This window comes from Scophthalmus maximus, chromosome 15 (genome assembly GCF_022379125.1).
Source record: "Scophthalmus maximus strain ysfricsl-2021 chromosome 15, ASM2237912v1, whole genome shotgun sequence".
NCBI classification, from domain to species: domain Eukaryota; kingdom Metazoa; phylum Chordata; class Actinopteri; order Pleuronectiformes; family Scophthalmidae; genus Scophthalmus; species Scophthalmus maximus.
The window spans coordinates 995907-1020000 of NC_061529.1; the positions used below are offsets into that span (position 1 = coordinate 995907).

At 46.3% G+C, this 24094-nt stretch overlaps 3 protein-coding genes across 14 annotated transcripts in view; 1 reads left to right on the top strand and 2 right to left on the bottom strand.

The window, feature by feature from the left end:
- LOC118286489 (alpha-tectorin-like) overlaps positions 1-24094 on the bottom strand; it is a 475374-nt gene that overhangs the window by 295028 nt on the left and 156252 nt on the right. The window lies entirely within an intron of this gene.
- akap6 (A kinase (PRKA) anchor protein 6) overlaps positions 1-24094 on the bottom strand; it is a 136421-nt gene that overhangs the window by 28463 nt on the left and 83864 nt on the right. For all 11 annotated transcript variants that reach the window (XM_047337714.1, XM_047337712.1, XM_047337711.1 and 8 more), the window contains 2 exons: positions 17081-17227; positions 9422-9682 (listed from right to left, as the gene is read on the bottom strand). In XM_047337714.1, the coding sequence (XP_047193670.1) occupies positions 9422-9682; positions 17081-17227 (408 nt within the window). The remainder of the gene's footprint in view (positions 1-9421; positions 9683-17080; positions 17228-24094) is intronic.
- On the top strand, positions 841-2524 carry LOC118285711 (nuclear factor 7, brain-like). Its single transcript, XM_047337746.1, is given in 2 exon segments — positions 841-1203; positions 1206-2524. Coding segments are annotated over 2 exon segments (1257 nt in total). The 5' UTR covers positions 841-1163; the 3' UTR covers positions 2423-2524.

The following is a 24094-nucleotide window of genomic DNA, read 5'->3' on the forward strand; positions in this document are numbered from 1 at the left end:
GTCAGAGGTCACGTACAGTCGTCCATTGATCCTGCAGTAACATCGCGTGACAGACAGGACGCAACACAACAAACAACATGTAGTTGTTGTTTTTCTAGTGCGTCAAAAGAAAATTTGCATCAATGCTAAAATGACACAGAAGAGATTAATGCTTTTCCCTGACGCCTTAACAGTGTCCAACAGTGACAATAAGAACAAACACCACACAGAGCTCAAACGTGAGGTAACTGACGAGACCCGGGGCCTGTAGGGATTTGAAGGGCGTTTCCCTGCTGACATGGCGACGTCTTTCATCAGCTGAAGTACAGTTCAGTACCGTTCAGACATGAAAGCTTTACTCTTAAAATATTCAGCAGCAGAACGCAAGCGGAGGACATATGAAGTTATTGTGAGCGAAAGCATTTACTGTTCTCACTAATGCACACGAACGCGCCGGGTTAAAATGCTGCCATCAATAAAACTCTGTCTCCTTCTGTCCGTCTGCATTTCTCTGCATATTCGTCTTTTCAACTCTTCCTCCCATCCGTCAATTTCTTACGTTCTTTCTCTGCATCTCACTTCGCAGGCTGTTCTTTCCATCTTTCTCTTTCCTCTCCCTTGTATTTACAACGCACTTCTCACTGATTTTACTTGTTTTGCTTATTTTTGTTAAGTTTTTATTGTTTTTATTTTGTGTGGAGCCAAGAAGGGGACCAAGCTGATGAAGATCCACATGTTTGAACAGCTAATCATTGTTCACATTTAACAAACTTCATCAAAAACTTCTAACCCACTTTGGACAAAAGTGTCTGCTAAATGAATTTAATGTAATGTAAATATGCCTGATTTATTTTTCCCACCAACATTCAGCTACATTTATATATTTTGCCACATATGCAAGTTTTGTTTAAATAAGTGCAGTTTATATCTTGTTTAGAACTTTATGTTGGTTTAATATTAATGTTTGTTAAAGGCAGCAATATTTAGGTTTCTGTGTTAATAGGTAAGCATGTTACTGTCGCTTTAAGAGACATAGGTTGTACCACTCAGGCTCAAGGACCGACCGAGCCACAAAGGTTTTCTTAGTTTGATAGAAGCCTCGACTCACAGTGAAAGTAAACTTCAGTGGAGCCGTGACTGACTGAACCGTCTGTCTGCTGTTCACAGCTTCACTCAGAGACTAAATGGCTTCCAGATCAGAGGAGGATCTCTGCTGTCCAGTCTGTAAGATGTCTTCAGAGATCCTGTTCTTCTGTCATGTGGCCACAGCTTCTGTAAAGACTGTGTGAAGAGATGGTGGAGAGAGAGACCACAACAAGAGTGTCCAGTTTGTGAGAGAAGGTCTTCAAGAGAAGAACCACCTTGTAACCTGGTGTTGAAGAACCTGTGTGAGGACTTCTTACAGGAGAGAGGTCAGAGGTCTTCACAGGCTCTCTGCAGTCTGCACTCTGAGAAACTCTCCCTCTTCTGTCTGGACCATCAGCAGCTGGTGTGTCTCGTCTGCAGAGATTCAGAAAAACACACCGACCACAGGTTCAGACCCATCGATGAAGCTGCTCGACAACACAAGAAGGAGCTTCAGGAAACTCTGGAGCCCTTAAATGAGAAGTTAAAGGTTTCTGAACTTGTTAAAGAGAAGTTTGACCAAACAGCAGAACACATTAAGGTCCAGGCCCGACGCACAGAGAAGCAGATTCAGGAGCAGTTTAAGAAGCTTCACCAGTTTCTACAAGAGGAAGAGGAGGCCAGGATGACTGCACTGAGGGAGGAAGAGGAGCAGAATAGTCAGGTGATGAAGGAGAAGATGGAGGCTCTGAGCAGAGAGACAGCATCTCTTTCAGACACAGTCAGAGTCACAGAGGACGAGCTGAGAGCCGAAGACGTCTCGTTCCTGCTCAACTTCAAGGCTGCAGTGGAGAGAGTCCAGCAGCGCCCCCTGCTGGAGGATCCACAGATGCCCTCAGGAGCTCTGATAGACGAGGCCAAACACCTGGGCAACCTGACCTTCAACATCTGGAACAAGATGAAGGACATGGTCTCCTACAGTCCTGTGGTTCTGGACCCAAACACTGCTCATCCAGGACTCATCCTGTCTGAAGACCTGACCAGTGTGAGTCTGGGAGACGAACAGAAGCATCCTGACAATCCAGAGAGGTTTGATCGTTACTGGTCGGTCCTGGGCTCTGAGGGTTTCAACTCAGGGACTCACAGCTGGGACGTCCAGGTCGGAGACAACACATTCTGGATACTGGGTGTGTTAGCAGAGTCTGTCCAGAGGAAGGGAGACATTCAGAGACAGTCTGGATTATGGAGAATATGGTTCTATAAAGGTAAATACTTTGCACGGTCACCATCAGATCCAGACTCTGTTCTCACAGCAAAAGGAGATCCAGAGGATCAGAGTGAATCTGGACTGGAACAAAGGAAAACTGTTGTTCTCTGATCCTGATACTAACACACACATACACACCTTCACACACACTTTCACTGAGAAGATGTTTCCATACATTAACACTGGGGGTCACATGAAGCTGTTACCACAGAAGGTCTCTGTGACCGTGAGACAGAACAGATTTTTTTTTTTTAGAAAAATTAATTGTGATTCATTTTCATTCATGACATAATAAAATTAAATTCTGTCTGTAAACATATTTTCTGTTAACAAAACAAGAAGTTAAGTTCAGTTTCAACATTTGAATTCATCATAAATGTTGAATTCGGATCGATTGTCATGTTTCATCAACATAATAAAATATCGTGTCGTGTTCTGCTTTTCTGCTTCCAACGGTAAATGGGTTGGACTATACCCGCAACATCATTGATTTTTGATCAGGTTAAATTAGAGAAAAGTCTAAACTAAATCTGATTTTGTGTTTTGGTTTTCATCATCCATGAGTCTTAAGGTTCATCAGGTGGGAAACTGCTGAACTGGGAAAACAGCAGCTACTCTTCAACAGTCCCAGTCGCACTGGTGTTCTACACATTTCATCGATTGATAACAGACCGCGCTCCTTCCTTCTTCTCCATCTCCTCCTGCTTCTTCCTGCTCTTTTAGCAGATCAAGTTCACATTTTCTCCTTTGTTTCCTCATCTTTCCTTCCCCTCCCATCTTCTTGCTACCTCTCCTGACCTCCCTCTCTCTTCTCTCCCCTCGTCTTTGCCGCTTCCTCTCGTTTCTTCCCGAGCCCTCTTCTCCTTCTGTCTCCACTCTGCCTGTTTTCATCCACTCTGTGTCCTTTAGCAGATTTAAGAGCCGAATGTTTTCTTCTCTTCCCGAGCAGATGAAGATGAAAGTCCCATGTGCTATGTTGATGCCGTCACCATGGCAACGTCTCACCTGTTTACTCGCCTCCAACCCCTAACTAGCAACCCTTAACAAGAAAACCCCTCTTCAAAACACCACACACACACACACACACACACACACAGTTGGCGGATCTTTAATCCTCATCATGAAGCAGGTATCGATATGGGAGCCTCGCTGCCGGCCTCTATTAACTGCCCGAGAGACGGCGAGGGGGGCGGGCTCATGGACTACCAGGGGTAGTGGGGTTGTAGTCGGTGGACTACAGAGCGTATGAAGGTGAGGTCAAAGAAGTCAAATATATGGATTCAGAAACAAATTCAGGCCTCAGTTTTCCCACGTCCAACGTCTGAAATGTGACGAGTCCAAGAGAAATGTGAAGAATTCTGCAGGCGTCAGACCAAAATGGTTGCCCGGCTACCGACAGCAATGGGATCAGTGTTTTGCCGATTTGCAAATGTACACTCATACGTACGGTGAGATGAAGTCCTCATTCCGCAAAAGACTACAAATGTCCTGGCACTGTCACGTGCTGCTTCACCACCATGAGGGCGGGGCTGAGCGGCGATTCACAATCAACCAGGAAGTGCAGTCGAAAGACAAAGTGAGTCTGCTGATCAGACCGACTTCAGTCCCGTCCCCACGGAAGCACACAGGAGAAGAGTCAGGACCGAGTTCACCTGCGTCGCCGTGACGACAGGACTCTTTCCTCCTGACATTGACATTTTCTTTAGTGGAGCTACACACAGCAGGGGCGTGCAAGGTGTGTTCAGGTGAACTCAGAGAACGCAGTGTGATGTCAAATGGCTGATACAGATTTAGGTGTTTTAGGACGAGATGAGGAGTATATCTAACTTCAATCTTGGGAGGGATGGAAGGAGAGGAGATGAAAATAGAAACGGCCGAGGGGGGGTGGTGTTATAAAATGATGAAGAGGGCTGGAGGGCAAAGAGCAAGATGGGAGAGGGGGGGGGGGGGTTGGACTCATCTACTGTCAACAGCAGGGGAGAGAGGGAATCGCTGAACAGATAACAAGACGGAGGGAAGGAAAAAGAAGCAGCGAGGACGACAGAAACAAGATAGAAAAAGACACAAGGGAGAGGAGAAGAAGTCCCCCCCCCAAAAAAAGAAGATGGAGGATTAAGAGAGAGAGAGAGAGAGAAAGAAAAGAGACATGGAGGAGGCAGTTTGTTGAGCTTCACTTCAGAAGAACGAGTGAAACGCTCAAAGTGACGTCCACGATCTGAGACGACGAGTCGGTCGGACTGAAGAGGAGCGAGACTCCTGCACACGAGCAGCAGGGAGGGAGGGAGGGAGAGAAGGATGGAGGGAAGGAAGTAATAGGGAGGGAGGGAGAGAAGGATGGAGGGAAGGAAGTAAGAGGGAGGGAGGGAGGGAGAGAAGGATGGAGGGAAGGAAGTAATAGGGAGGGAGGGAGAGAAGGATGGAGGGAAGGAAGTAAGAGGGAGGGAGGGAGGGAGAGAAGGATGGAGGGAAGGAAGTAATAGGGAGGGAGGGAGAGAAGGATGGAGGGAAGGAAGTAAGAGGGAGGGAGGGAGGGAGAGAAGGATGGAGGGAAGGAAGTAATAGGGAGGGAGGGAGGGAGAGAAGGATGGAGGGAAGGAAGTAATAGGGAGGGAGGGAGAGAAGGATGGAGGGAAGGAAGTAATAGGGAGGGAGGGAGGGAGAGAAGGATGGAGGGAAGGAAGTAATAGGGAGGGAGGGAGAGAAGGATGGAGGGAAGGAAGAAAGAAACATCTCTAAATATCACAATGAAACTCAAATTTGAAATGTAACTACACTTTTGTCTGATGATCAAAGCATTTTTTGACCAAATTATAACATTGATAATATCAAGAAGTGATTATGACATCACAAGTATTTGGTTCCAATCTTTTAAATGTGTGTGTGTGTGATCATCGAGGATTTTTTCAGTTTTGTTTTTGTTGTTGATCAACATGAATTATTATGTTTGTTAAAAACATAAATGTTCCAAAGAGAATTCTGCAAGTTGTTGTTCTTTACAGTATCACTCAGAACAAGAGATTAAAGAAAAGAAAGAAAAATAATTCCAAACAGTTTTGCAGACGTTTTATTAATTTGACAATTAAATTGACAGGAAATCGAAAGAACTAATGTTTTTTGACAACATTACTCGTTGACTCATCGCCGTGCGTCTCCAATCCAGTCGCTGCAGCGGTTGTCAGCTGGCTGCAGAGGTAATGTGAAAATCTGCTCATTAGATAAAGTGAGAAGACGCAAGAAAACATTTAACCTTCTAGAAAGAGCCGCTGGTTTCCTGTGTGTGTGCGTGTGTGTGTGTGTGTGTGTGCGTGCGTGTGCGTGTGTGTGCGTGTGTGTGTGTGTGTGTGTGTGCGTGTGCGTGTGTGTGTGTGTGTGCGTGTGCGTGCGTGCGCGTGTGTGTGTGTGTGCGTGCGTGCGCGTGTGTGTGCGTGTGTGTGTGTGTGTGTGTGCGTGCGTGCGCGTGTGTGTGCGTGTGTGTGTGTGTGTGTGCGTGTGTGTGTGCGTGTGTGTGGCTTATTCTATTAATTCTCGGTGTGTCCGGCCCCCAGAGCGTCTCCACTACAATAGAGTCATCGGGGGCCGGGGGCCTGCTGGAGGAACGTTTGGCCGATGCCGTATCTTAAAGGACTGTTAATTTCATTAAGAGCCAGGTTGCCGACAGACAGGTGGAGGAGGGTGTTTAAAGAAAAGCAACACGGTGTGTGGAGAGGACAGAATGGAAAGGACAGCCACTGTGCAGATACAGTGTGAGAGGAAAGAGAGACAAAGGAAATGCAGCTTCCTGTCCGCGTGACATCAGTATGATGCTGCTGCTGCGTACACAAAACTTCCTACTTTCCGTAAATCAAAAGTTCAAAATAGTCACTTCAATGATCCGGCCTCTATCAGATGCAAGTGAAGATGACGCAAGTTTTTGCGTCATTTGCGTCGCGCCATTGACTGTGTGTGATCTCGTTGCGCTGAATAATTCCCGTTGAGCCACATAAACAAAAAGACGGATACAAGGTTACATCCACACTAATATGTGTTTGTTTTACTGCTAAAATAATCTCCGTCCACACAACTAAAACAACTGTGAGACATTTATCACTTGACCATTACACGTACACTGGTCATGTGGGGTAAACAGGAAGTAGATTGTCTACTCACGAAAAAGTAGGAGCAGGGATTTCTTTCCTTGGAGCGACGACGAGGTGGAACTGTTACTGACTTTGCCTTCACCGCAGGTCGACGAGTCGTGACTCATAAGAACCAATCAGAGAAGAGAACGTGGGCGTCGTCTGCGTCATCGTTTACGAACTGAAACGCAACCCAGAGTTTTCACACTGACTTAAAGGCTGGAAAACCCCGGGGGAGTGTTTCCGGTGGCGGGTGAAAAGAGGCGCTGCAGCAGTTAAAAAGTTTGAACATTATAACATTCTCAAATTAAAACTCCGATCTTGTAAATGGACAAAGTGTGTGTGTGTGTGTGTGTGTGTGCGCATGTGTGTTTTATAAATGTGTGTGTGTGCCCTCGCGACTTCTGCCGACCCATGCTGCTTTCTCATAAAGTCTTACAGTAATAAGCTGCAGCCCAGAAATCAAAGCCATTTACGAGTCCGAAACGCCAAAAACAGACAAATGATCGCTGAAATGGAGTCGACTTCTCTTAAAATGGAGTCCCTTCTCTCCATTTAGCCTCCCGCTCTCCCTCCATCTCCCTCTCTCTCCATACAAATGACTGCTATCAATACTTCCAATCTTCATTTCTCCAGAAGCTCACAGCCTCTTTCTGCCAGAAATCAATGGCTTCCCACTGAGAGCTGTGACAAGGATCAAAAGTGAGAGCGGGTTGCTTCACATTCTTTTGATAAAGTCTCGTTTCTGTACAGTTTCATCATTCAGGCAGCCTCAGTGAGTGTGTGTGTGTGTGTACAACATGTTTGTGTGAGCGCACATGTGTGTGTGCTGTGTTCACATTAATACTGACCAATTTACAAGATGACCATGAAGCTTGATGAAAATGTGATCACTCTGAACGACTAGAAGTCAGTAGACCTCAAAGCAACAAATCACAAAATCATAGATATCAGTCCACTAAATATTCCTGACCATCAAACCAACTAACTAACCAACCATCAAACTAACCAACCCGCCATCAAACAATCAAACCAACCGACCATCAAACTAACCAGCCAACCAACCATTAAACCAACCGACCATCAAACTAACCAACCAACCAACCAACCAAGCATCAAACTAATCAGCCATCCAACCAACTATCAAACTAACCAACCAACCAACCAATCATCAAACTAACCAACCAACCAACCATCAAACCAACTGACCATCAAACTTAACAACCAACCAACCAACCAACCAACCAACAACCAACCATCAAACTAACCAGCCAACCAACCAACTGTCAAACTAACCGACCATTAAACTAACCAGCCAACCAACCATCAAACTAACCAACCAGCCAACCAACCATCAAACCAACTGACCATCAAACTAACCAACCAACCAACCAGGCAACCATCAAAATAACCAGCCAACCAACCAACCATCAAACCAACCAACCAACCATCAAACTAACCAACCAACCAAACTAACCAGCCAACCAACCAACCAACCATCAAACTAACCAGCCAACCAACCATCAAACAAACAACCAACCAACCATCAAACTAACCAACCAACCAACCAACCAACCATCAAACTAACCAGCCAACCAACCAACCAACCAACCATCAAACTAACCAGCCAACCAACCAACCAACCATCAAACTAACCAGCCAACCAACCAACCAACCAACCATCAAACTAACCAGCCAACCAACCAACCAACCATCAAACTAACCAGCCAACCAACCAACCAACCATCAAACTAACCAGCCAACCAACCAACCATCAAACTAACCAGCCAACCAACCAACCATCAAACTAACCAACCATTTTTATGGAATATGTGTGTGTTAAACAGTGTGTGTGTGTGTGTGTGTGTGTGTGTCTGTGTTGACTTGTCAGTGTGGGTCGGAAGACATACATGAATTAATGCACTTATGCGTGTATAAATTTCAACATCAGCATGTGCACTTGTATGACTATTTCTGTGTGTGTGTGTGTGTGTGTGTGTGTGTGTGTGGTTGTCAGTCACACGGCGGGACTAGGCCAATCAGTGCAGCTAGCTGTTCGCAGTGTGATGTAGGCTGATTAATATCCTGTTAGCGTCCCGTGGCTTTTAAGGCTAACTGCTGTTTCCTCTTTACATCCATCGCTTCCAAGCAGCCCTGCTTTCATCTGGCTTCATTAGGACGATGTATGACTGTTCTTAACACACACAAGCACACTTTTTTTTAAAGCTTATTGTTGATTAGCCAAAGCTTTTTCAAATAACTGATAGCAACAAAACTTAGTGAGGAAAAGTTAAGTGACACTGTACATGAATAAACATCCTGAAGCAGCTTTGAACACACACACACACACACACACACACACACACACACGCACACACACACACTGTATTAAGCATACAATACTCAAGTTTATTTAAAGACTTCCCTTCCAATGAAACTCAATTGTTTCAGCACATTAACACTTCCACATGTTTTTTTTTACTATGCCACAAGATACATCCCGAGTGAAATAAGAGTCTGTCCACCTCAGAACGTCAGTGGGTCAATGACAGTCTCAGAGAAACGTACTCAAACAGGTACACGTCTGATGCCCCTCGTTTGGCCGTAGCATCAGAGGAGAAGCTAGCTAGCTAATTATCAGTACATTAAAAGCAAAATCAGCTAAGGTAGCTGAGTCAGAGCTGGTGATCAGGATCAAGTTTATCTAACATTAGCAACACATTATCAGCTTTATAAACTAAGTTAGCTGAGGTAGCTAGGTCATAGCTAGTGATTCAAACCAGGTTAATCTAAGGTTAGCAAAACATTATTAGCTTTACAAGCTAAAGTAGCTAACATAGCTAGGTCAGAGCTGGGGAACATGAACAAAAAAAAAATCAACATAAAAAGTTTTCTGGACTTGTTGCTATGGTTCTGCTAAAGCTAGTCTACCAAAGTTGTGTTTGTTACGATCCCTGCAGCTCCTCCCGGACAAGAATCTGAGGGCCCTTCCTACCTTGAAGCTCCGGAGCTGCTCGGACGCGTCCTTGTCCTGTCGGAGGCACGAGTTGAAGATGAGCAGCTCGGTGTCGCGCAGCCACGCCTTCAGCTCTTTGATGCGGGCCTCCAGCTGCTCCAGCAGCGAGTTGGTCAGCGGCGAGAGGGCCGAGCGAGGGTTCTCCACGGCCACGCCCCGCCCGCCCACCAGCAGAGAGTTTGCGTTGGCTGACAGGTTCTGCTGCGAGGAACTGGGTCCTGGATGCTCGGAAAGGATCTTCTGGAGGACGAAAGAAGAGAGAAAGATAAATAAGATGAGAGTTAGTGCGATGACTCCTTGTGGTGTTGATATTCCATCATGCAAAGCAGCATATCAATCAATACGTACACAGCCATTAATCATTTACCCTCAGAAATGTGGAGATCAATAAAAGGGATGTCATGTATTCATTTGTAAACTGGTGCAGGGTCGCGTGAACATTAGTCTTCGGGCTGACTGTCATGTCACTGCTGCCGCTGAGGACGTCGACAGTGACGACGTCGCTGTGGACACGAGTTGGTCGTCTCTGTGGTTGACTGAGCTTTCGTTACCAGATTGTGTTTGCTGTGATATTCTGAGATTCTTAGGTTATTATTATAACGTATCTTTTCTTGTGTGAAGGGTGATGTCAATTTGCTACACAGATTTTTTAAAATACATTTTTACTAAAAACTACCCCTTAGCTTTGAGCAACTGTAGAAAGTTTGACCCCGTCACCCATATATATGTTATTCTTCGTTCTTTCATTTCAAGACAAGCATTTTTGTGAAAGAAAGTTGGAGGAGGACGTTAAGAAATGTGGCATTATATCTCCTACTAGATGTCGGTGAGGCGACGAGGTGGAACTGTTACTGACGGTGTTAGCAACGCTTTTGCATTCACCGCCCGTAGTGGAGAATGACTGATGCGACCCATCACATGTTGTTTTTTTTGCCATTTCAGAACCTGTTTCCAAACTTCTCAGTTTTTCTCCAGCTGAACTAAAATGCTACCCTGGAGTTTTCTAACTAACACGGGGTCAATAGCGTATCCATTCTCAGGGGTCAGAGACCCGAGAGTAGTGTGGACGGCAGGAGTAAATGTAGCAGCAGTGATGCGTTTTAAAACTCAACCGTAGTAGTTTGGACGTAGCCTTTGTCTGGTAAAGGTCGACACAACTTTATTCAGCCATCTTAGAAGAAACAAGAGATGTGTCCTGACCCAGGGGCCGCCTCCTTCGGAGGACGTAGCCGAGGCTTAGATGGTGACGGCCAAACCAAAATAAAACGCTCTGGTCTACGGCGGATTTCCTATTCGCCGTCCCCAGTGTGTTCTGCCCTTACCGCTGTCGCCTAGCAACGGAGCAGCAGTTGCCCACCGTTCGAAGGTTCGTCACCGGTGCACAATGAATCTTGGGGCCGGAAGGATCCAACCGTTGGATTATTTTTCCACTGTCTGATCTCGCTAGCGAGTTGTGTGAGAGAGAGAGCTGCGTTCGCTGCACAAAATAATGTTCAAACCTTGTGGTTTTTACAGACCGTTCACGTTCAAAAATGTTCTCGTGTGTCCGGCTCTAACAACATGTTGAATATCTCAGAGACAGTTTCTGTGACGAAGTGTAAATTATCTGATTTAGCGCCAATTCTTTTTTTATGCTATTCTGTAATTACAACTATAGATTGTGATGCTGCTGCTCAGGATTTTGTACGAGCAATTATCAATATTTGTGATACTGTCAGTGACACTTGACCCTAATAACACACATCAATATCTAAATAAAAAAATACATTTGAGCAGCTGAAATTGAATATATATATACATATATATATATATATATATATATGACCCGGCCCCCAGGTCACACTGTTTCACTATCTAATCGTGTCTTCCAACAAGTTGCTAATGCTGTAATTGCAGCTCGGCGTTGCTGACGCTGTTGTCACCACCACGGTGCAGCCTGTTATGAACGTGTGAAGGAGGCCGCTGCTGCCGTCGATGAACAGACCCACGAGGTCGCAGCCGGCGCTTTTTACTTTGCCAGGTGCAAACACATCAGCCGCTGATCCGGCGCTTGGAGCAGCTCCACCTACAGCGCCGGAATTCGCACCCGAGACCAAACACCATTTAAGACACAATAGAAAGCGAGTGTTTGTGTGAGGAGCAATCACAGTTCAAATAGGAACCACTGAGAACAACACGGGCCCGACTCCGGGTGCGTGTGTGTGCAATGAGCTCTGCGGAGTAATTTTCCGACCCCTGTTGATCGCAGCCGAGAGACACTACTCCCCACCTGGATCTCCACGCAGTGTGTGTTTTTTGAAAAGTGCTCATCAGTGTAGAACAAACAAACTTGAGATGTGATGCCGAGTTCGGGGGGGTCGAGGTTACGTGAGCTCTGACGTTTCAGAGAGAAAGCCAAGTGCATCTTTACTCCCAGCTGTTGTCTTGGGGGGAGATTAACCGTCGTGATGGAATGTGACGCGTCAGAGTGGGAATGGACCAGAGCTCTTAGAAAATACTGTCCAGGGAAACACCAGGAGGCGATTGCAATTAAAGAAGTGAGTGAATTTTAAAGACATCAGTTGGATTTGGCTGCTGAAGCATGATGTTTGAATGTTTGCCATTTCAGAAACGACTTCATTCTTCACAAAAATATTACGAGAGGGAATTCTCAGGTCTGGGAAGAGCGGGATGCAACGTGTTCCACGTCTCTATCTTGTTGTGACATTGTTAGAACAAAAACCTCTTTTCATCTTCCTCTCCCAGTATCGACGTGTTTTCTTTTCTTCCATGCACAATTCATCCATGTACAGCTTTTCAAGAGTCAGACTTTCTCTCCATTACGACAACGGAGGTTACGTTTTCACCCCTGTGCGTTTGTTTGCTTGTCAGCAGCATTACGCAAAAACTACAAAACTTGGTGGAAGGATGGAACGTGGACCAAGAACATTTTGATCCTGGAATATATTACTTGCTTTTTTAATGTATCTTGATGAACAAATTGGGATATTTAGGGGAGTCATCTATGAGCTTGTGCCATTTCTGACCCAAAGGAGATCATGATTCCAGCAGTCAGGCCTGATTGATATTAAAGAGCTGGGCCTTGGCCGAGGTCGGAGCTCTACACCGACTGACATCCTGGTTAATACTTTGTCCGGTTGCAGAAAAGTTTCTCTCCATTTTACCAACGTCAGTTCGTGCGGCTGCCAATCCGAGCACCGCCTCATCTTATTCCAGGTTCATATTGTTGTGTTTGGAACATTTTAGAGGATCAAATAGCTGTTATCACGCAGCTCCATCTGCAACTTTAACAAGCGGCCAAAACAAGAGAAAACTCTGAAACGCTCCCGAACGAGCCCCGCATGGGTCCCTGTCGCGGATTTGCATATGTATGTGTTTGTACAAAAGGTATTGAGTCGCCGGCGTAGCAGCGCCTCTGCCTCCTGAGTGGAAACACCACTTTGGCTGAACTCTGGCAGGTAACACCAGCCCATTAGGCGACGGAGGGGGCGATAATAGGACCCCCCCGATCGGCGAAATGTGCCGTGAGCTTTGTTCTCCGAAGACGCAATTATGAGTCTGTGGTTAGTTTGGCAGAGAGAGACAGAGCAGGGGGGAAACAAAAAGGTAGAATAGTGAGGAAGAATGGATTTGAGACATCGTCAGGATCGTCAAGTGTTATTTCAAAGACATAAGTGACAAAAATATAATTTCATGGGGGGGGGGGGGGGGGGGATATGATGCATTTTCCTTTCTCTACAGGCGGTTTCTTACATCGCAAGGTAACACCATGAACAAAGTCTGCTGCTCTACGCAGACGCCGCAGAAGATTTTCCAGCTGTTTTGAACACAAATTTGCGGAATTCTGCAATTCCGTGGACATTGTTCATGTCGTCAAACAGCTGATGTCTTATTCACGCCTGTGCTCCGAGCTGTGTCCACCCGAGAGATCGGATCTCCCTCCCCCGCTCGATACGCAAATAAACACAAACATCGTTTCTGTTTGCAAAGACCAAGTGCAATGTTTGTCTCTATCTTCCCGTGCCTTTTTTCTGCCAGAATTAAGATTAAAGGAGATATTTTGCCAACGTTTGTTCCTAATCAGATGGTATTTGGTATCGTGTCTGAAAACATCTGGGTTTGTTTAGCGTCTTTTATTCATTTTAACAGTTTGTAAAACTGATCAGAACCAGCGTCATGAGAAATATGATGCTCGTGAGTGAATGTGTGTGTGTGACTGATTGATTCATTTATGAAGTTAATGGTGAGGTAAAAATTCTAGATTCTGATTCAGCTGCTCTCGTTACTGAATTGATTGAGTTTTTATGTAGTAATGAGACGTAATTTCTTTAATTTCTAATTAAATCAGCAACTTTAAAGACCTCAAAATGAGACGGAGGAGAATCTCTGGGAAGGGAAAAGAAGTAAAGAAAGAGAAGAAAATTGTGGCGAATGGACGAAGCAAATGAAAAAGAACCAGTTGGAGCGACTGAAAACAAAAACGAAAATTAGCAAAAATAGAGATAAAGAGAGGAAGAGAACGAAATGAAACAAAGAGCGAGAGAAGAGAGGGAAGTGATGTGTTGTTTTGTGTGGGACTCAATTAACCGCTCGGTTTTCCCTCCTCCTCCTCCTCCTCTTTCTCTTCCTCCTCCTCCACCTCCTCTTTCTCCTCTTCCTCTTTCTCTTCCTCCTCCTCCACCTCTTCCTCCTCCTCTTTCTCTTCCTCCTTCTCCTCCTCCTCTTTCTCTTCCTCCTCCTCTTTCTCTTCCTCCTCCTCTTTCTCTTCCTCCTCCTCCACCTCTTCCTCCTCCTCCTCCTCTTCCTCCTCCACCTCCTCCTCCACCTCTTCCTCCTCCACCTCTTCCTCCTTCTCCACCTCTTCCTCCTCCTCTTCCTCCTCGCCCTGCAACGCCCCCTGCAGGTTGAGGTGGTGAACGGGTCGTGACCCCTCTGTTTTGGTGTGTGGACGGAAGAACGATGAAAGATTTAATTCATCCGGGAGATGAGAAACAAATAATTACACCCTGGTCTGATTTCCATTGCTAGGTCTCTGTTACTACATATATATATCATTTTTTGAGTTGATCAATTAGTGTTAGAATATATTTTTCAACTTATAGGCCTCATTTATGATGAATCTTGTTTTTATTATTTTCTTGTTACAATTTTAAGAAATTCTACATAAACTCGCTGCCGATGAAACCGGGAGGTTCATACCTTGTCTTCTCTCTTTCTATGTATCTATACATATATGTATGAATATAGATTCACACACTGTATTTGTCCTTTCACAGATTGACCTTGAACAAATGAGGCGCTGCCGCCGAAATCCACAACAGAGAAGATGAAAGCTAATTTAGAGCCTCTTTTATTATTGTCTTTGTCGTTTGACGACACGTGTGTGTGCGTGCGCTCCGTCATAAATTCTTCATAAGGCCAGGACAGTTCAGAGGCGAGGCGCGGGACATCAATTCCAGTTAATTCCCAATTTGTGTCAGAGCAGCAGATGCCGACGCCGTCGCTGATCGGCCCGTTAATATGCTACTCAGACGCCATGTTGGAAGGGGGGAGGGAGGAGGAGGAGGAGGAGGAGGAGGAGAGACGACCTGAGGAGAGCCCTTTGATGTATAGTGAACAACTTGACAAGAAGAGAAAAAAAAATCACCTTAAAAATGAATTTTAGAAAGCGGGGGATCGAGAGGACAGAAGTAAAGAAAGGGTGAGGAACGAGTGAAGAGGGGCTGAGGCAAAGAGATGAACAGGGGCGTCCACATACCTCTGGCCACATAAACACCATGTGGTCGTATTGTTGATGAATCTCTGTCCGTCTCAGAAAGTGTTCATGTCACCTCGTTGAAACTCGGCAGGTGTGTTGCTGCGTCTCTGGGAGGTGCAGTGACGGATGTGGTGCAGACGGACACGAGGAGCGTTGAATATCCAATAAACAAGCAAACAGCGTTCTGTAGCAACTTTGAGGGAACGTTCTGAAACGCTTATCGCTCGCTGCTTCCTCAACATTAAGTCACGTTAAGCGTTTTCGATTACGACAACGCAGACAGCAACAGATTCTCCAGTTCGGAGGTTTTCCGTACGGAGAGGAGATTCACCGAGCTTCGAACGAAGAGGCGATCTTCTCTCCGTGGTGACGGCAAAACACTTTTGACGTTAAAAAGCTACAGACCAGAATAACCACCGGCCCGGTCCAGGCACCTGGACCCAGAATTCATGTGTTCCTGAATGATACACACAAACAAGCGCACACACACTTGGATGTGTGCGTGTGTGTGTGTGTGTGTGTGCGTGTGTGTGTGTGTGTGTGTGTGTGTGTGAAGCAGCATTCAGATTCCACATGTCTCTTTGTCGGTAGCAGAAGTTTAATCACAGGCTGGTTACTGTGGTGGAAACACACATGGCGACGCAGACAGAGACTCATCTGCTGCTGGTGTTTAATTTCCAAAATAGAATCTATTTCATTGAGGTTGATACATATGTTAATGCGCACACATGCACACCTCCGATAACTTTGAATGAGTGTGTGTGTGTGTGTGTCACACAGATGGCTTTTCCTCCTCCGCCGATATCTGCTCGTGTGAATGAGCTCAGCGCGTCGACGCGCCGCTCGGTCGGCGGCGGCAGGAGTTTGTTTCTTCGGAGGAACAAATTCGCGTGGTGACGTCCCAGCCTCCCGACGCCAGCTGTCACCGCCGCCACAGACCTGGAATTAATCACCACGCCTGGGTAGAGACAAAACAACTGCTGCCGACGTGCCCACCAGCCTCCGAGCTGATCCCAGCGCAGGAGGTGCGGACGTCGTTTCCCGGCTCTGGCGGAAAAATTTTCCTTTTCTCTCAAACAACGTTGAATGACTGACAGCTGGAGACGAGAATATGTGCTTCTTTGATTCAAGAACTACAACTCCCAAGATGCATTTCAGTCGGAAACAACTACAAAGCTCAGGATTATGCTAAGGTGCTAACGTGAGCTAAAGAAAGAGATAAGGTCTCTTTTGTGACACTTTTTTTAGATCTTGGTGGTTTCTGACCCGACTTCCGACCTGAGAAGCTGCCCGACATGAAGACTACAACTCCGATGATTCACCACGTCAACAAATCCGAGTCATCATGTGCTTCACTGGCTCGAGTTGAAATATTTGAACTGGAGTGACGCGACGTGGAAAATTTGCTTCACGTTCTATGATCATCTATCTATATATCTATCTGTCTATCTATCTTTCTATCCATCCATCCATCTATCTATCTGTCTATCTATCTTTCTATCCATCCATCCATCTATCTATCTATCTATTTATCTTTCTATCCATCCATCTTTTCATCCTTGTACATTCCATCACACAGTGAAAGGCCACGGCGGATGCAGGGATTCGTAATTGAGCCGACACTAATTATCATCTTCATGTTCTCGATTAGATCAGAGCTGATTAGCCTAAAATTAGACACACACACACACACACACACACACACACACACACACACACACATCTCACGCGTCTCAACAGAAATATCAGTATAATCCTCCCGATACCATCTCTGTGTCTGGCTCGTCTCTAAGGTGCCACTGTTGCACTCCTGTATTTCTAAAACTTGACTCGGTACGAGTGTGTGTGTGTGTGTGTGTGTGTGTGTGTGTGTGTGTTACCTCCAGCTGTCTCCACGTGTGCGTCAGGTTGTGTACATTGCGGTGGAAGTTGTCGGGCAGCTCCACGCCGCTCCTCTTCAGCACCTCGGCTCGGCCCAGCAGGCCGGTCTTCCTGCTCTCCATCGTCACCAGCTCGGCGTGGCTGCTCTGGAGACAAACCACACGACAAGACGCTCGTCACTCAGACGCAGAGACGTAAGCGCGACTCAGAGACGTACCAGAGACGTATCAGAGACGTACCAGAGACGTATCAGAGACGTACCAGAGACGTATCAGAGACGTACCAGAGACGTATCAGAGACGTATCAGAGACGTACCAGAGACGTATCAGAGACGTATCAGAGTCGTATCAGAGACGTATCAGAGACGTATCAGAGACGTATCAGAGACGTATCAGAGTCGTACCAGAGACGTACCAGAGTCGTATCAGAGTCGTATCAGAGTCGTACCAGAGACGTATCAGAGTCGTACCAGAGACGTATCAGAGTCGTACCAGAGACGTATCAGAGACGTACCAGAGACGTACCAGAGACGTATCAGAGTCGTACCAGAGACGTACCAGAGACGTATCAGAGTCGTATCAGAGTCGTATCAGAGTCGTATCAGAGTCGTACCAGAGACGTACCAGAGACGTACCAGAGTCGTATCAGAGTCGTATCAGAGTCGTATCAGAGACGTACCAGAGACGTACCAGAGACGTACCAGAGTTGTATCAGAGACGTATCAGAGTCGTATCAGAGACGTACCAGAGACGTACCAGAGACGTATCAGAGTCGTATCAGAGTCGTATCAGAGACGTACCAGAGACGTACCAGAGACGTATCAGAGACGTATCAGAGTCGTATCAGAGTCGTACCAGAGACGTATCAGAGACGTATCAGAGTCGTATCAGAGACGTACCAGAGACGTACCAGAGACGTATCAGAGACGTATCAGAGTCGTATCAGAGACGTACCAGAGACGTACCAGAGACGTATCAGAGACGTATCAGAGTCGTATCAGAGACGTACCAGAGACGTACCAGAGACGTATCAGAGACGTATCAGAGTCGTATCAGAGTCGTACCAGAGTCGTATCAGAGACGTACCAGAGTCGTATCAGAGACGTATCAGAGTCGTATCATAGACGTATCAGAGACGTATCAGAGACGTACCAGAGACGTATCAGAGACGTACCAGAGACGTATCAGAGTCGTACCAGAGACGTACCAGAGTCGTATCAGAGTCGTATCAGAGTCGTATCAGAGACGTACCAGAGACGTATCAGAGACGTACCAGAGACGTATCAGAGTCGTACCAGAGACGTACCAGAGACGTACCAGAGTCGTATCAGAGTCGTACCAGAGTCGTATCAGAGACGTACCAGAGACGTATCAGAGTCGTATCAGAGTCGTATCAGAGTCGTACCAGAGACGTACCAGAGACGTATCAGAGTCGTACCAGAGTCGTACCAGAGACGTATCAGAGACGTACCAGAGACGTATCAGAGACGTATCAGAGTCGTACCAGAGTCGTATCAGAGACGTATCAGAGACGTATCAGAGACGTATCAGAGTCGTATCAGAGTCGTATCAGAGTCGTATCAGAGACGTATCAGAGTCGTACCAGAGACGTATCAGAGTCGTATCAGAGACGTATCATAGACGTATCAGAGTCGTATCAGAGACGTATCAGAGTCGTACCAGAGACGTATCATAGACGTATCAGAGTCGTACCAGAGACGTATCAGAGACGTATCAGAGACGTATCAGAGACGTATCAGAGTCGTACCAGAGACGTATCATAGACGTATCAGAGACGTATCAGAGTCGTACCAGAGACGTATCAGAGACGTACCAGAGACGTATCAGAGACGTATCAGAGACGTATCAGAGACGTACCAGAGACGTATCAGAGACGTATCAGAGTCGTATCAGAGACGTATCAGAGACGTATCAGAGACGTATCATAGACGTATCAGAGTCGTACCAGAGACGTATCAGAGACGTATCAGAGACGTAAGCGCGACTCAGAGACGTACCAGAGACGTATCAGAGACGTACCAGAGACGTATCAGAGACGTACCAGAGACGTATCAGAGACGTACCAGAGACGTATCAGAGACGTATCAGAGACGTATCAGAGACGTACCAGAGACGTATCAGAGACGTATCAGAGTCGTATCAGAGACGTATCAGAGACGTATCAGAGACGTATCAGAGACGTATCAGAGTCGTACCAGAGACGTACCAGAGTCGTATCAGAGTCGTATCAGAGTCGTACCAGAGACGTATCAGAGTCGTACCAGAGACGTATCAGAGTCGTACCAGAGACGTATCAGAGTCGTACCAGAGACGTATCAGAGTCGTACCAGAGACGTATCAGAGACGTACCAGAGACGTATCAGAGTCGTACCAGAGACGTACCAGAGACGTATCAGAGACGTATCAGAGTCGTATCAGAGTCGTATCAGAGTCGTATCAGAGACGTATCAGAGACGTACCAGAGACGTACCAGAGACGTACCAGAAACGTATCAGAGTCGTACCAGAGACGTATCAGAGACGTACCACAGACGTACCACAGACGTATCAGAGTCGTACCAGAGACGTACCAGAGACGTATCAGAGTCGTATCAGAGTCGTATCAGAGTCGTATCAGAGTCGTATCAGAGACGTACCAGAGACGTACCAGAGTCGTATCAGAGACGTATCAGAGTCGTATCAGAGACGTACCAGAGACGTACCAGAGACGTACCAGAGTCGTATCAGAGTCGTATCAGAGTCGTACCAGAGACGTACCAGAGACGTACCAGAGTCGTATCAGAGTCGTATCAGAGTCGTATCAGAGACGTACCAGAGACGTACCAGAGACGTACCAGAGTCGTATCAGAGACGTATCAGAGTCGTATCAGAGACGTACCAGAGACGTACATGAGACGTATCAGAGTCGTATCAGAGTCGTATCAGAGACGTACCAGAGACGTACCAGAGACGTATCAGAGACGTATCAGAGTCGTATCAGAGACGTACCAGAGACGTACCAGAGACGTATCAGAGACGTACCAGAGACGTACCAGAGACGTACCAGAGACGTACCAGAGTCGTATCAGAGTCGTATCAGAGTCGTATCAGAGACGTACCAGAGACGTATCAGAGACGTACCAGAGACGTACCAGAGTCGTACCAGAGACGTACCAGAGACGTACCAGAGTCGTATCAGAGTCGTACCAGAGTCGTATCAGAGACGTACCAGAGACGTATCAGAGTCGTATCAGAGTCGTATCAGAGTCGTATCAGAGACGTACCAGAGACGTATCAGAGACGTACCAGAGTCGTATCAGAGTCGTATCAGAGACGTATCAGAGTCGTATCAGAGACGTATCAGAGACGTACCAGAGACGTATCAGAGTCGTACCAGAGACGTACCAGAGACGTATCAGAGTCGTATCAGAGTCGTATCAGAGACGTACCAGAGACGTATCAGAGTCGTATCAGAGTCGTATCAGAGACGTATCAGAGTCGTATCAGAGTCGTACCAGAGTCGTATCAGAGACGTACCAGAGACGTATCAGAGTCGTATCAGAGTCGTATCAGAGACGTACCAGAGACGTATCAGAGTCGTACCAGAGACGTATCAGAGTCGTACCAGAGACGTATCAGAGTCGTACCAGAGTCGTACCAGAGACGTATCAGAGACGTACCAGAGACGTATCAGAGACGTATCAGAGTCGTACCAGAGTCGTATCAGAGACGTATCAGAGACGTATCAGAGACGTATCAGAGTCGTATCAGAGTCGTATCAGAGTCGTATCAGAGACGTATCAGAGTCGTACCAGAGACGTATCAGAGTCGTATCAGAGACGTATCATAGACGTATCAGAGTCGTATCAGAGTCGTACCAGAGACGTATCAGAGACGTATCAGAGTCGTATCAGAGTCGTACCAGAGACGTATCAGAGACGTATCAGAGTCGTATCAGAGTCGTACCAGAGACGATCAGAGTCGTATCAGAGACGTATCAGAGACGTATCAGAGACGTATCAGAGTCGTACCAGAGTCGTACCAGAGTCGTATCAGAGACGTATCAGAGACGTACCAGAGTCGTATCAGAGTCGTATCAGAGACGTACCAGAGACGTACCAGAGACGTATCAGAGTCGTATCAGAGACGTACCAGAGTCGTATCAGAGTCGTATCAGAGACGTACCAGAGTCGTATCAGAGTCGTACCAGAGACGTATCAGAGACGATCAGAGTCGTATCAGAGACGTATCAGAGACGTACCAGAGTCGTATCAGAGACGTACCAGAGTCGTATCAGAGACGTATCAGAGTCGTACCAGAGACGTACCAGAGACGTATCAGAGACGTATCAGAGACGTATCAGAGACGTATCAGAGTCGTACCAGAGACGTATCAGAGACGTATCAGAGACGTACCAGAGTCGTATCAGAGACGTATCAGAGTCGTACCAGAGACGTACCAGAGACGTATCAGAGTCGTATCAGAGTCGTATCAGAGTCGTACCAGAGACGTACCAGAGACGTATCAGAGACGTATCAGAGACGTATCAGAGTCGTATCAGAGACGTATCAGAGTCGTACCAGAGACGTATCAGAGACGTATCAGAGACGTATCAGAGACGTACCAGAGTCGTATCAGAGACGTACCAGAGACGTACCAGAGACGTATCAGAGACGTATCAGAGTCGTATCAGAGACGTACCAGAGTCGTATCAGAGTCGTATCAGAGTCGTATCAGAGACGTATCAGAGACGTATCAGAGTCGTATCAGAGTCGTATCAGAGTCGTATCAGAGACGTATCAGAGACGTACCAGAGACGTACCAGAGACGTACCAGAGTCGTATCAGAGACGTATCAGAGTCGTACCAGAGACGTACCAGAGACGTACCAGAGACGTATCAGAGACGTATCAGAGTCGTATCAGAGTCGTATCAGAGACGTATCAGAGACGTACCAGAGTCGTATCAGAGACGTATCAGAGTCGTACCAGAGACGTACCAGAGACGTATCAGAGACGTATCAGAGTCGTACCAGAGATGTAGACTTCCTGTACCTTGTTCCTGTACCTCTTCCTGTACCTTGTTCCTGTTCCTCTTCCTGTACCTTGTTCCTGTTCCTCTTCCTGTACCTTGTTCCTGTTCCTCTTCCTGTACCTTGTTCCTGTTCCTCTTCCTGTACCTCTTCCTGTACCTTGTTCCTGTACCTTGTTCCTGTACCTCTTCCTGTACCTTGTTCCTGTTCCTCTTCCTGTACCTTGTTCCTGTTCCTCTTCCTGTACCTTGTTCCTGTTCCTCTTCCTGTACCTTGTTCCTGTTCCTCTTCCTGTACCTTGTTCCTGTTCCTCTTCCTGTACCTTGTTCCTGTTCCTCTTCCTGTACCTTGTTCCTGTTCCTCTTCCTGTACCTCTTCCTGTACCTTGTTCCTGTTCCTCTTCCTGTACCTTGTTCCTGTTCCTCTTCCTGTACCTTGTTCCTGTTCCTCTTCCTGTACCTCTTCCTGTACCTTGTTCCTGTACCTTGTTCCTGTACCTCTTCCTGTACCTTGTTCCTGTACCTTGTTCCTCTTCCTTTACCGTGTGGAAGGGAAAGCGTTCTAAAGAAGTTTTCAGGATTTCAGCCAGGTGGTTAAAATAAAGATTGTGGTTAAATGATTTTTTTAAAACCAGCACAGTGTTTAAACCTGGAGTCTCGCAGACACTTCCATGATCTGGGAAAACGTCTCGAAAACTCAGTGTTGTTGCTGCACATTTTGTGGAATACGTGATTGAACTTGAGTTTCTACTGACTTTGTGTTATAATTATATCCTTTTCTTTTTTAACCGCGACTCCACTGGAATCCACTAAAACCTCAGCTGCTCCACGAGGGAGGAGGCTTCTCAGGTGAAGAGGGTTTGACATATTTTCTTTAGCTGGTCTTCGAAACAGGAGCACGTCTGTTTTCGTGTATCGTCGTCGTCTGCATCTCGTCTCATGATGAAACGTTCGGGTGTTTTCCGCAGATTCCACTCGCTGCTTCTGCGGCTCTGACCACATGAGGAAGGGGAAACTGTTGCACCTCAAACACTTCACTCACTTTATGGAAAGATGTGTTTTTTTATGAGATGCTACATTTTCAAGTGCTGCTGAATATTCGCTTCGCTTCTGGTTTGGTGGTTTCTGTCTGAGCGACGGAGACGAGGAGGAACAGTTTCCAGTTCCTGAATCAGAGTCCGTCTGTGAGCGACTACGAGGAAAGAGTTTGACCCGAATTCAAAATAAATCATAACCACGTTTTCATCATCAGGAAAATCATCGACGGGCACATTTTGAACGAGCAACGAATAAGTTTCCGTTTCATTTTCTACTGTTTTTGTTTTGTTGATTTGAGGAAAGACAATTTTATCCACTTGACCTTGAACTTACTGAAATAAATCCTGTCTCTTTAACTTTGCTGGACTCATCTTTTACTCTTCTTACTCCCTCTTCTCTTTTCTCCTCATCCCTTCATTGTTTCCTTCGCCCTGCCACCTCTCCTCTCTCGTCCCATCCATCCTTTCTCTTAAACAATTCCAACTTCAAACTTCATCTTTTGTTTCTGTCGTCCTTCCTCCACAGCCCGTTTGTGTTTGGTGAATCCCGTCATCCTTCTGTCGCTCTGTCTCCTTTTGTCCTTGTCCCTTCGACACTTCTGCATCTTCATTTTCTTTACTGTAACCCCCCTCCCCCCCTCGTATTTGTTTTAATCATCCATCACTTTTCATCTATCTCTCCTCTTTTTCATTTGTTAGCGTAACTCTCCTCGACGCCTCTATCTTTTTTTATTTTTTGCTTAGTTTCCCCCCCTCCTCTTTCTCTACTTTTCATTTTCTGCATCAATAGCTACTTGATTCTACTCTTCCCTTGTCGTTTATCATTACAGCCTGGCGCCATTTGAATATTTAAATGTCTCTTCTCTGACTCTGTGTGTGTATGCGGGCATATGTGTAAATATGTGTGTGTGTGTGTGTGTGTGTGTGCGTGAGCCTGTGTGTTTTTG